The sequence below is a fragment of the Calypte anna genome, chromosome 6, assembly GCF_003957555.1.
Source record: "Calypte anna isolate BGI_N300 chromosome 6, bCalAnn1_v1.p, whole genome shotgun sequence".
NCBI classification, from domain to species: domain Eukaryota; kingdom Metazoa; phylum Chordata; class Aves; order Apodiformes; family Trochilidae; genus Calypte; species Calypte anna.
Genome location: NC_044252.1, coordinates 16,719,905 through 16,730,478, shown reverse-complemented (window position 1 = coordinate 16,730,478; position 10,574 = coordinate 16,719,905). Strand labels below are relative to the sequence as shown.

The following is a 10,574-nucleotide window of genomic DNA, read 5'->3' as shown; positions in this document are numbered from 1 at the left end:
TTTGAACAGAAACGTTCAAGCTTTCAAAAGGTGCTGGGGTAAACAGTCCTGCATACCAGCAGATGAGTTAACTAAGAGCAAAATGAACCCCTAATGAATTGAATTTATCAAAGTTTTTAAATTTCACTTGCTGCCTAACATTATGCATGTGTCAGAGAAGGGATTAACAAAAGGACACCACAGGACAACAGACACACACTGCCCCCTCCCCCCATCCCTTCCACCCCCAGCTAAGAGTGCAAATATTTCCAGGAAATCAGATAAATATTACAACATTACAACAACAGTTCCAGGAAATCTGATTTTTATTACGATGAGCTTTATACATATTTATTTATTAGTACAATGTAAGTCATGTCTGGTGTCACTCATGTGATGCATGACTTTGAGAAGTATTCTTTCATGCATCCAGCACTGCAATAAGGAATGTCTGCCTTCTCAAACTTAAAGACAAGTGTTAGAGGGGTCTTTCAGTGACCAAATTTTACAGTATTGGGTAAGGCTGGTGGGAGAGCTGAGTGCTCTCAGATGGAGATGGAAACTGAGGGGAAGAGAGTGCACATCCTCTTCTGCTCTGCCTGGGTTGTGTTGCTTCTCAAGGTTCTGCAGGCTTCTAAACCTTTAATATGCCAGGATACGTTTGGAAGCTCTTATGTGTTTCCTTTCCACTATGTGGAGCTAGTGGTGTTATGATCTAAGGCTTTGAGGGTGGGAGGACCTATTCTTTGCATAAGACTGTAACAGCCTGTGTTGGAGTAATAAAATGGAGTAGTAAAATGCCAAGGCAAACCACCACTTGGCAAGAGTGGAAAGACCAAAACAGATCTTCCTGACCTCTGTCTCTGCTTTCTTGGTTTTGAAGGTTTTGTCATCCTCCCACAGCTAGACAGAAGGGAGCCAGATCCCTGCTGTGTTTCTGATGTTCCCAAACTAGATGTAATAGGTAACATAATCTGTTTCCATGATGAAACTTGGAACTGACAAGAGGACCAGACTGGTCCCTGGGTGTTTTGTTTTGTTTTTTTTTAATGAATTAGACATGAAATGAATGTTTCCTACTTCTGCAGAGCAGGCAGGATAGATCCACATATCATAACAAGACTTGTCAGATGTTGGAGAAAGCTGCTTAGATTGATACAATTTTAATTATATAGTTCTAGATCATGTAGGAGAGCTGCTAAGTCTGGCTTTTCTGGAATTTGGGTGCTTAACTCAGCCTGAAAAAGAAAAGTAAATCTTCAGATGCAGACATGATGTTCTCTATGGACATGCCTTGCAACTGAACCTGGAAGTCTCCTGTAGACAGAAACACACCCATCCAACAGTTTGGGTTAAAACAGACCTTCAAAGATCATCTAGTTCTGCCACTGGCAGGTACATCTTTCAATAGATCAGATTGCTCAAAGATCCATCCAACCTGGCCTTGAACACTTCCAGAGCTGGGGCATCCACAGCTTCTCTGGGAACCTGTTCTAGTGCCTCAACACCCTTATGGTAAATAATTTCTTCCTTGTATCTAACCTGACTGTACCCTCTAAGTTTAAAACCTTTACCCCTTGTAGTACTTCTTCAGGTCCTGCTAAAATCTCTCCTTGTCTATTCTGCTGCTCCTTCTGTAGTGGACATTAGATAGAGCACCCCAGCTCTATGCCCCAGGGTGCATTACTGTTTCAGGAAGTATTTGCAAGTCCCCTAGCCTCAAACTTAAAAGTGTTGGAGCCTATGCTAGGCATGTTGTTGTTTGAAGATGCCTTTAAACACACTTTCTCTTAACATGATTCATGACTCAGCTGTTAATGGGGCCACTGTTGATCAAGAATGTCACTGAATACAGATAGATTGTTTTGTGGAGGAAAAGTCTTGAGTTTTACGAGTAGCTGAGAGTGAGAAGCAGAAACAGAAAAGACAAGGTAGTGTGTCTGCTTGCAGTCATTCTGTGCACTGAATTTTTCCCAAGAAACTGTGTGCTTTGCCCTGGGTGAATTGTGACTGTATTCACAAATAAGTGGGTACAATCCCAAAATGGTTCTAACACAACTTCAGCATCCTTGTCGGGCTGGTCATCCAGAACAGTGAGTTGGACCAGAACATTGGAAAGCAAAGTTTAGGTGCTAGTATAAGGAAGGCAGCAAGTACCTAGAGGCAAGTAGGAAACACTCAGCTTGTACGTGCACTGAATTAAACCAAGTGGGGAGCTGGAGTCTGAGGCAAGGGCAGCAAGAACTGCCAGATATGCAAGAACAAACCAGATATGAAGATGGGTTACTCTTAGTGGGTGGGGCTTAAATTGTATCTGCTGCTGGATCAGCAATAACACACACAAAAAAATCTCCTTTATGCCGTATAAAAACACTGAAGACTATTATACAAGCTCCAAAATCATCTGTCTGAATTCCATTCCCTCTGTAGCACACCTGGATGGCCTCCCAAATGCCATCTATGCTTGGCAGGCAAACCTTTTTACTTCTTTCTGTTGCATTTTGGGACAGACTGAATCTGAATGTTCTACCTGCTTTGAACAGCAAAATTTGCTTCTGAAAATATGCATCCCAGGTGTACACTAATTGCATCAGTAAGATACAGGATAGAATAATGGCTTGGGTTTTGAACCTTAATGCTTGGGTAGACTCCCTCTGAAATTATTTAAGAGCTGTAATGCTCCCAGATTCTGGACAATTTTCAGATGTTAGGTAATGGGTTGCCTCATCTGCTTCCACTCTGCATGAGAGTACTCAAACTGGGAAACTTAAGCACGTAGAGGGAAGCTCAGGGGTAAATGGATTTCAGTGAATTCTGTTTCAGAGATCTGATAATGATCTACAGCAAAGTAGTGAAGACTGGTGCCCTCAGAACAGCTGGAAAAAAATAAATTAGAGATTTTAGAGGTACCGAAAAGGAATTAACTGGGGAGGGGATGAGGATGATAGGAAGAAAAAAACAGCCTCTTATTTTGGAAGACACTCACACAATTCAGCTTCGGTCAATGCAGGTCACAATTCCAGACTCCTCAGAATTTTTAGTTTAGGCTATGGTACTGCAGAAAATGAATGATTCAGAAGTTCAGAGGCAGATATCTCTGTACTGAACTCGGAATATCTGTGCAAATACTGAGAAGGTTCATACCACCCACTGCCTTCAGAAATCTCATTAAAGTACCTTGCTTTTTGTTTACTGTTACATTCTTAGTCTTTGTATTCTCTAACTTGTTGTAATGAACAACATTATGAACTTTGGATGTTATTTTTGACTGGTTCTATTAAATAGTTCTTTATCATTAAAGGCCATCTGATTAAGGCAGATACTAAACATGTACCTAAATAGTTGGTAACAAAGCTTGTTCCACAAGCAGGTTCCTTTAGCTTCCAGATATGGGTAGGTTTAGAAAAAAATACCAACTACTTCAGTAGTAAGTTTCAAGTGAGTGAACAACAAAATAAGTGTGTGTTGTAATACACAAACTGTCAAGCCATTATCAATTAAAATTCCCCTGTCTGAAGATAACATTGGTCTCAACTAAGGTATTTTAAGTATTAAGTTCTGAAGCTCTGCATACAGCTTCCTGGCTTTCACAGTTGCAGTACAGTAACAGGTTCAGTTACATCCCAATCTTGTGTGTGCTCCTGGGCAGCCTTTTGGCATCTGTGTCTTATCTGATGTGGAGCACCAGACATCAACCAGTGTCGCCTGTATTTTGGTAGCCTAGAAAGGAGAAATTAGGACAGATGAAGCTGCAGATCCCTCTTAACTTAGATCATGCAGAACCCTCTTGCCTTTTTTCCAGTGGATGTTATTTTTACTGCTATTAAAGTGTATTAAGGGTTTTCTGTCACCTTTCATCTATTTGCACAGTGGCAATAGCAGCTTTCACTTGTAAACAGTATGAAGACTGTTACTATGGGCCCTAAAATGGCAGGCAATTTTAAAAGAATTAAACCAACAGGGTTCTCTTCCAGGGGAAAGAGAAAGGGAAGAAAAGGTGGAATAAAACATTGGTGTGTAATTCCTAGGGTCCTGTGTGGCTTACTGAAGTACATGTGCTCAAGGCCAACAGCAGCTGAGGTTTGCCTTGACTCTGTGCACAGCAAGACAAGGTGTGTGTGTGTGCTGTTATTCCATACCTTGAAATGAGGAATTATGGAAGCTTTGATAAACCCTTTCTTTTACAGGGAAGCAGGCCATGAGAACATAAGGTACTCCCAGTCACTTATGTTAAGAGGCAACTGAACAAATACACCCATAAAGAGGATGAGGCAGCACCCCAATGGAAAGCTTGCACCAGTATGTACATCCCTTACTGATACTGCGTGCAGATTTGCTGAGTGTCTTCTCTGTCTGAGCCCAGGCCAGGTCAGCCTGTTCCTCAGCCATAATCCTGCCCATCAGCCAGTGTAATAACTTGATTTTCTTAAGAGTTAATCCAAAGAGAATACCTGTTTACCCAAACCCAAGGTTGAGGACTGGTTTTGCTGGCTGTGGGTGCATTGGAAGTATAACACCGGGTTAGACTGGGCATGCTCCAGGGTACTATATAGGGTGATAAAAGATCATCATATAAGATATTGTCTGAGAAAGAAGTTTATTCAGAAAGATTTTTAAACTTCTTTTAATTTCTTTAAAATGTTTTTTTCTTTTTGGGTTTGTTGCTGTTCTTTTTTTGCATGTTCATTCTGTAGGTTTCAATCCTCAAAGAAGAAGAAAAGTCACAGAAATTTCTGATGCTTCATCTGATTTTATTTTAGCTTTAAGAAACAGCTGTGTACAGATAACAGAATATACTCTCTGGCACAGATAATGCTTTGAAATGCTTTAAATGAAATGAAATGAAATTAAATGCTTTAATTTCTGCTCTCAGGGAAGGAAGAAGTCAGTTTTATCTCCATGGTGAGGCAGAAGGCAGAAAAACCAAGGGAGTCTTTTGTGAGAAGATATTCAGTTTTATCATGTATTCAGTTTTATGTGTAGATTTCACTCAGCAGCTACATTTTTCAACTGTTTTTTATTTTGTGTGTGAGAGGCAACACTCAAAAACTAACAAAAAAAAAAAACCCCCCCAAAACCATGCTTTTTTAGCCCACCCAAGTAGAGACTGGGCATTCTTTTGAGTGATCATCTTTCTCCACTACTTTATAAGTGCAGGTCTCCTTGTTAAAAATTCTTACACACTTTTCTTCATTGTAGCCTACTGGTGTTGCAAAGCTGTAGTTGGAAAAAGAGAAAGATAAAGAGGTGATGACACAAAGAAGTAAACAACTTCCATTTGAGATGGTACTTATGCTTTTAATAATAGAATCATAGAATTGGTTGGGTTGGCAGGGACCTCTGAGATCATCCAGTCCAACCCTTGATCCACTATTGCTGCAGTTCCCAGCCCATGGCACTGAGTGCCACATCCAGTCTCTTCTTAAAAACCTCCAGGGATGGAGAATCCACTACTTCCCTGGGGCAGCTCATTCCAATGTCTGATCACCCTCTTGGTAAAGAAATTCTTTCTAATATCCAACCTAAACCTCCCCCAGCACAACTTAAGACCATGCCCTCTTGTCTTGCTGAGAGTTGCCTGGGAAAAGAGACCAACCCCCACCTGGCTCCAACCTCCTTTCAGGGAGCTGTAGAGAGCGATGAGGTCTCCCCTGAGCCTCCTCTTCTCCAGGCTGAACAGCCCCAGCTCTCTCAGCCTCTCCTCATAGGGTCTGTGCTCGAGTCCTTTCACCAGCCTGGTTGCCCTCCTTTGGACCTGCTCCAGGACCTCAATATCCTTCCTGAACTGGGGGGCCCAGAACTGGACACAGTACTCGAGGTGTGGCCTCACCAGGGCTGAGTACAAGGGCAGAATCACTTCCTTGGAACTGCTGGCCACGCTGTTCCTAATACAGGCCAGGATGCCATTGGCTTTCTTGGCCACCTGGGCACACTGCTGGCTCATGTTCAGGAAAGGCTCTATTGAGGAGGTGTTCAGGAGCAGAAAAGTGAGCCCATACTAAGCTCTTAGCTCAAAAGTTACTTAGCCTGCTGCTTTAGCAGGATTAGAGGAGAATTGTTTACTTATCTGATTTACACCCAAGGGATGTTTGTTGTGTTTGCTAAGAAAATGTCATAGTTTTTTCTTTTGAGTCACAACATGGAACATGAATTGCATGGGGGGTTAAATGTTACTACAGTAAAAATTGCAAACAGGCCAATGTACCTTGAGATTCTTGTCAGAGCAAAGAGGGGCTATGTGTGGCTTTAGGAAGAAATGGATTAAGAACAGTAGAAAAACATTTTAAGTAACTAAAGCACCCTCCTGAATCTTCCCAGTGTCTCATCTGAAATTTTAGCCCCAAGAGGAATTAATTAATTTTTTAAATCAGGAATATTTTCAGAGAAACTTCTGGCATGCTCAGTTACGATGGTGTTGAGTTAATGCATCACAACCTTGTGTTATGGAGTGAGAAAAGGGTCATGGTTATTTCTCAGGGACCCCTGTGTGAGGGGAAGTGCTTTGTGCTCTGGTATTGCCACGGAGAAAAGCCCCAGGTCCTGCTCTAAATTTGATGTCAGTTATTAATTGAAATAAGTAAAACTTTAAGGAAAAATCATATTTGGGAGAAAAGCACATCAAAGAGAACAAAAGAGACGTGAAACAAAAATAGGGCTCACATAACAATGCAACAGTAAAAATCAGACAAAACTAGATTACAACTAGAGAGAAACACATCCCAAGTAGTTAACAGACTGGCCTTGAGACAGGCCTGCAAGACATCTGCAAGACAGATGAAAGGGATGAAAAAGAATATGCTTCACAACTCCTCACAATTTATCTTGGTTACAGCCTTGAGCACTGGGTAGAAAAACATTGGGCGATTGTATTCACTTTATTAAAGTGGCAATAATATGTTAATGAGGTATTACCAAAGTAAAATATCAACCATAGCCTACTAACCATAACCCTACTAACAAAGAGCCCCTTGCTCTGAGCATGCACAATAAAATTTTTAAGCATTGCCACTTTAAATGGAAGCAAGTAATTAGTTAACCTATCATAGGTGTGAATGTTAATACAATGTTAGAAAGTTCTTTCTCAGAATTTTGGGTATAAACATAGCACTGGAGTTTTGGGAAAGTAAGCTAGCTTTATAGAATACCACCCTGCTCCCTTTTCTGCACAGAAATTAATATTAAAGCAAATATCTTGACTCAGTGTGTGGATTGGCTTATTGCACACCTGGTAATGGACCCTGATTTCAGGATAAGAAACTCACCTGGAGCAGCAGCTGATTCCATCTTTGGAACAGGAGCAATCATTACAGTTTTCATCCCTCCACAGGAAATCAAATTTATGCTGCACTCCATTTGAGTCATGGCAGCCTGAAAATGTAGTGTGCAAACAAACTCAGTATCAGAACTATTGCACTAAAAACACTATTGCTTGTACAAAATGTGTGAGATTTTGGGCTTTTTATCGTAGCAGCCATGTTTGGCAAACACAAAGGGTTCACAACAGAGCAGAACTGCTACTATTCTAATGCATGAGGATGGGTTTCTTGTGTTCCTCTGTTTCCTGTGGTTCTTGGTATCATTCAGTATCCTGAAGCAGCTCATTTTTAAGTCCAGTGATCAGAGCACCCAGCAGACCCAGCTAAGCACAGAGCTGGTGAAAATTAAGAAAAGGCTTGGACTCCCTTCTCCTCAACTATTGTTGATTCCCTATTTAAAAAAAGACTACATCTGCAGGGAAAGCTTTTCCAAATCCTCAGCTGCAGGAAGAAAGCACTTATTGGATTTAAAGTTCCTGTCCAACAGTCACAAACCAGACCTTCTGAATGAGTAATCCAGAATGGTCATGGGAAATGAGGACACAGACAAGAAAGATTTTTTAGGTTCTTGGTTGTGTCTTTTTTCTATAAACATGTTCTGTTTCTTTGCCAATGTTAACTCATTTCTCTAGTAGCAGCACCAGCTTTCCCAGAAAAAAAAAAAAGTTCTATTTGGGGTATTTATTTTGCATATTGACACACATCAGGTTGTCTTGTGCCCAAATAATTGCATATTGCTTTCGAGTGCGAATTTTCCTGTAGCTCCACTCATCTTCAGACTGGGGGGCTATCTGTGTTGAAGAAAAGCAGTCCCACACTCTTGAGGAGCAAGCGTTTTATTCTTAAGAATTTCCCTTGGGATAGAGAAACAACTGAGTAAGTTGATCAGTCTGTTGACTACTTGCCAACCATTTCCTGGTGGTTTCTCTTTATTGTTTCCATTTATTTCTGAATTATGATAAATTGCACCGACTGGACAAATCAACTTGGGCAGTTTTTGTGGTGCCATTTGTCATATTCAGGACAGTTGACTTTTTTAACACTGATCTTACCATCAGACTCCCCCGGCTTCAAGGGCTGCAAGAAGCAAGCAGCATTGGACAGTGGCACACTCACAGCAAGAACAAGAAGACAGACTCTGATGGTTTTCTGAAGAAGCAAGCAGAAGTAATATGAATACTTAGGTACCTATTAAGATGCCTTGATGGTAAATATTACCATTAGAAACAAGACAATATACTTTAGATTAAATCAAAATCCATTGCCTTTTGCCATTTACACACTTTAACACTCAATTGGGAATATTGAGCTGTGTCAGAATGACTGTGCTAAAGGGTGATAATTACAGACTTACCAAGGACTGATCAACTGGCTCCAGTACAAGGTGCAATGTATCATTAACCAAACAGATATCAGGATGTCATTATCATGGTAAAATGCCCTTACTCAATTTTAGCCCCTGCCCTCTGAATATGCAAATATGTACATTGTTACTTGATCTGAACTTCGAGTGTATACATATTCTCTGTCCTGTCACAATGATGTGTAAGTTATTTGATATAAGCCTGCTAGCTCCAGGTCCTGCACAAAATTGTTATAAACCTGGTATTTCATGTGTGGAATAGATTTTGCTTTCTGGGTAAAGGACCTGTCCCAAAAGAGACTTAACATCTTGAGGGATGGAGGGAGGGGAAGGGGAGAGGGTCACTGTCTTTCCAAGCTCTTAAAATCAAGTATTGCCTGATACAGGACTCATAGACCCAGATACTCTTCATAGAAAGAGGGCATTCTACTCCTTCCTCATCATAGTTCATTTTTCCTGTCCTTGTTTTCTCCATAGAATTGGTCACTGACTGTCTTTGCCACAAGCTTCACTTGCAGTTGTAAAAACTTCTCACTGGGGTCAGAAGAACCCACTGGATGTTTCATCCTAATTTTGGGAGGTTAGAAACAAGATGGAGAATTTCAGCTGAAGTTGAACACTCTGGTCTTGGTCCTGCTTTAAGCAGGAGGTTGGGCCAGATGACCTGTAGTATCCCTTCCAACCTAGATAATGTTATATTTTTATGAGCTTTGTCAGCAGCTTTTTCTAAAAGTTCAGCTTAAAATCCTCAGCTAGTTACTTATCCTTCAATATCACTTTGAAATATTGGAAGAGATCCCTTTGGGATATGAAGGAAGTCAGTGCAAAAACTCCAGGGTCGAATTATCTGTGATTAATTCAAAACTTGGTAGGAGAGGAAAGGTTGACCAAGAGTAAACAATGATACATACACACACAAGTATAATTATATATATATATATATATATATGGGGGGTTTTGAGCAGAGTAGAACTGGAACTGGTGACTTTCTATGTCACAGCAGTGAGATGGGAGAAGCAAACACTGGTATTTAATTTTGCATAGGAAAGAATAAAACCCACAGAAATGCAACAGAGATGCAGATTAATAAAAATGAAGATAATAATTGAGTTTAACTAGATATGCAGATGTTATCCAGATTTTCACAAAAATGAAGGCCAGTTCTAGGTTGAGTTGTAGTAGAGCTGCTTCCTGCTAGAAAAGAGATTGTGTCCAAACATTACATTTAAGTAAAAACAGGTCATAAGCAAAAGCCCTACCTGGAGTCCTTTTTGACATCTCTGCTGGATGATTGCTGGTATCTTTGACCTAAAGTACTTACTTACCAGTACCTATCTGAGTTTTGCTCTCAAAACAAAGTTTTAACTTTATCTGAGTTGCTTAGATCTGCATGCCAAGATAAATGCAATGGAAAATCCTTTAAAACCTGTATCAACATGCCATGGTCTTTAGAGTAGAAGATGTCAGGACTCACCATTCTTGCAGAATTATGAGTCTTCCAGTAGAAATGGCTGGTAAGATACTCACTGTCTCAGAACTTATATAGAGAAGGAATTTATGATACCAGCCCTTGTGCAAACTGAACATGCATGAATAATTCCAATGAGGTTTCTGCAAAATTACTTCATGGGCTGGACATGAATTACGTACAGGAAGGTTTGGTTCTGAAAGGCACTAAATAAATAGGTGTGGCTTTTCTGTCACAACAGACCTGGGAAGGCAGTCATGGTAGCTACTTCAAGAGGAATTCCAAACCTGGAAGGAATGTATAGCACTCTGAGAAACTACTTATATATAGACTGTGTGGCTGTCACTCACAACAAAATCTGCATACTTAGTTTGAACCACCTAGTTTTTAAATGAGAGGAACTTTGAATAGTCATTCAGCTTTATTGTTAATCAGCTGGAGCTGACAG

The 10,574-nt window shown here is 40.5% G+C and overlaps 1 protein-coding gene across 1 annotated transcript; it reads right to left on the bottom strand.

The window, feature by feature from the left end:
• Positions 1 to 5,066: 5,066 nt before the first annotated feature.
• Positions 5,067 to 9,224, bottom strand: LOC103535977 (beta-microseminoprotein). The gene is made up of 4 exons (XM_030453202.1): positions 9,150 to 9,224; positions 8,348 to 8,444; positions 7,242 to 7,347; positions 5,067 to 5,196 (listed from the first exon to the last, which is right to left on the bottom strand). The coding sequence occupies exons 1-4, from the start codon at positions 9,222 to 9,224 to the stop codon at positions 5,067 to 5,069; spliced, it is 408 nt and encodes a 135-aa protein (XP_030309062.1).
• Between the last annotated feature and the right edge of the window lie 1,350 nt (positions 9,225 to 10,574).

What these genes read in the sequence shown, in the direction of transcription:
- LOC103535977 (XM_030453202.1), bottom strand. Translation starts at nt 9,224, where the DNA reads ATGAAACATCCAGTGGGTTCTTCTGACCCCAGTGAGAAGTTTTTACAA. An exon ending in TGAAGCTTGTGGCAAAGACA is followed by an intron (nt 8,445 to 9,149) that starts GTCAGTGACCAA and finishes TTGCTTCTTCAG; the next exon opens with AAAACCATCAGAGTCTGTCT. An exon ending in GAAGCCGGGGGAGTCTGATG is followed by an intron (nt 7,348 to 8,347) that starts GTAAGATCAGTG and finishes CTACATTTTCAG; the next exon opens with GCTGCCATGACTCAAATGGA.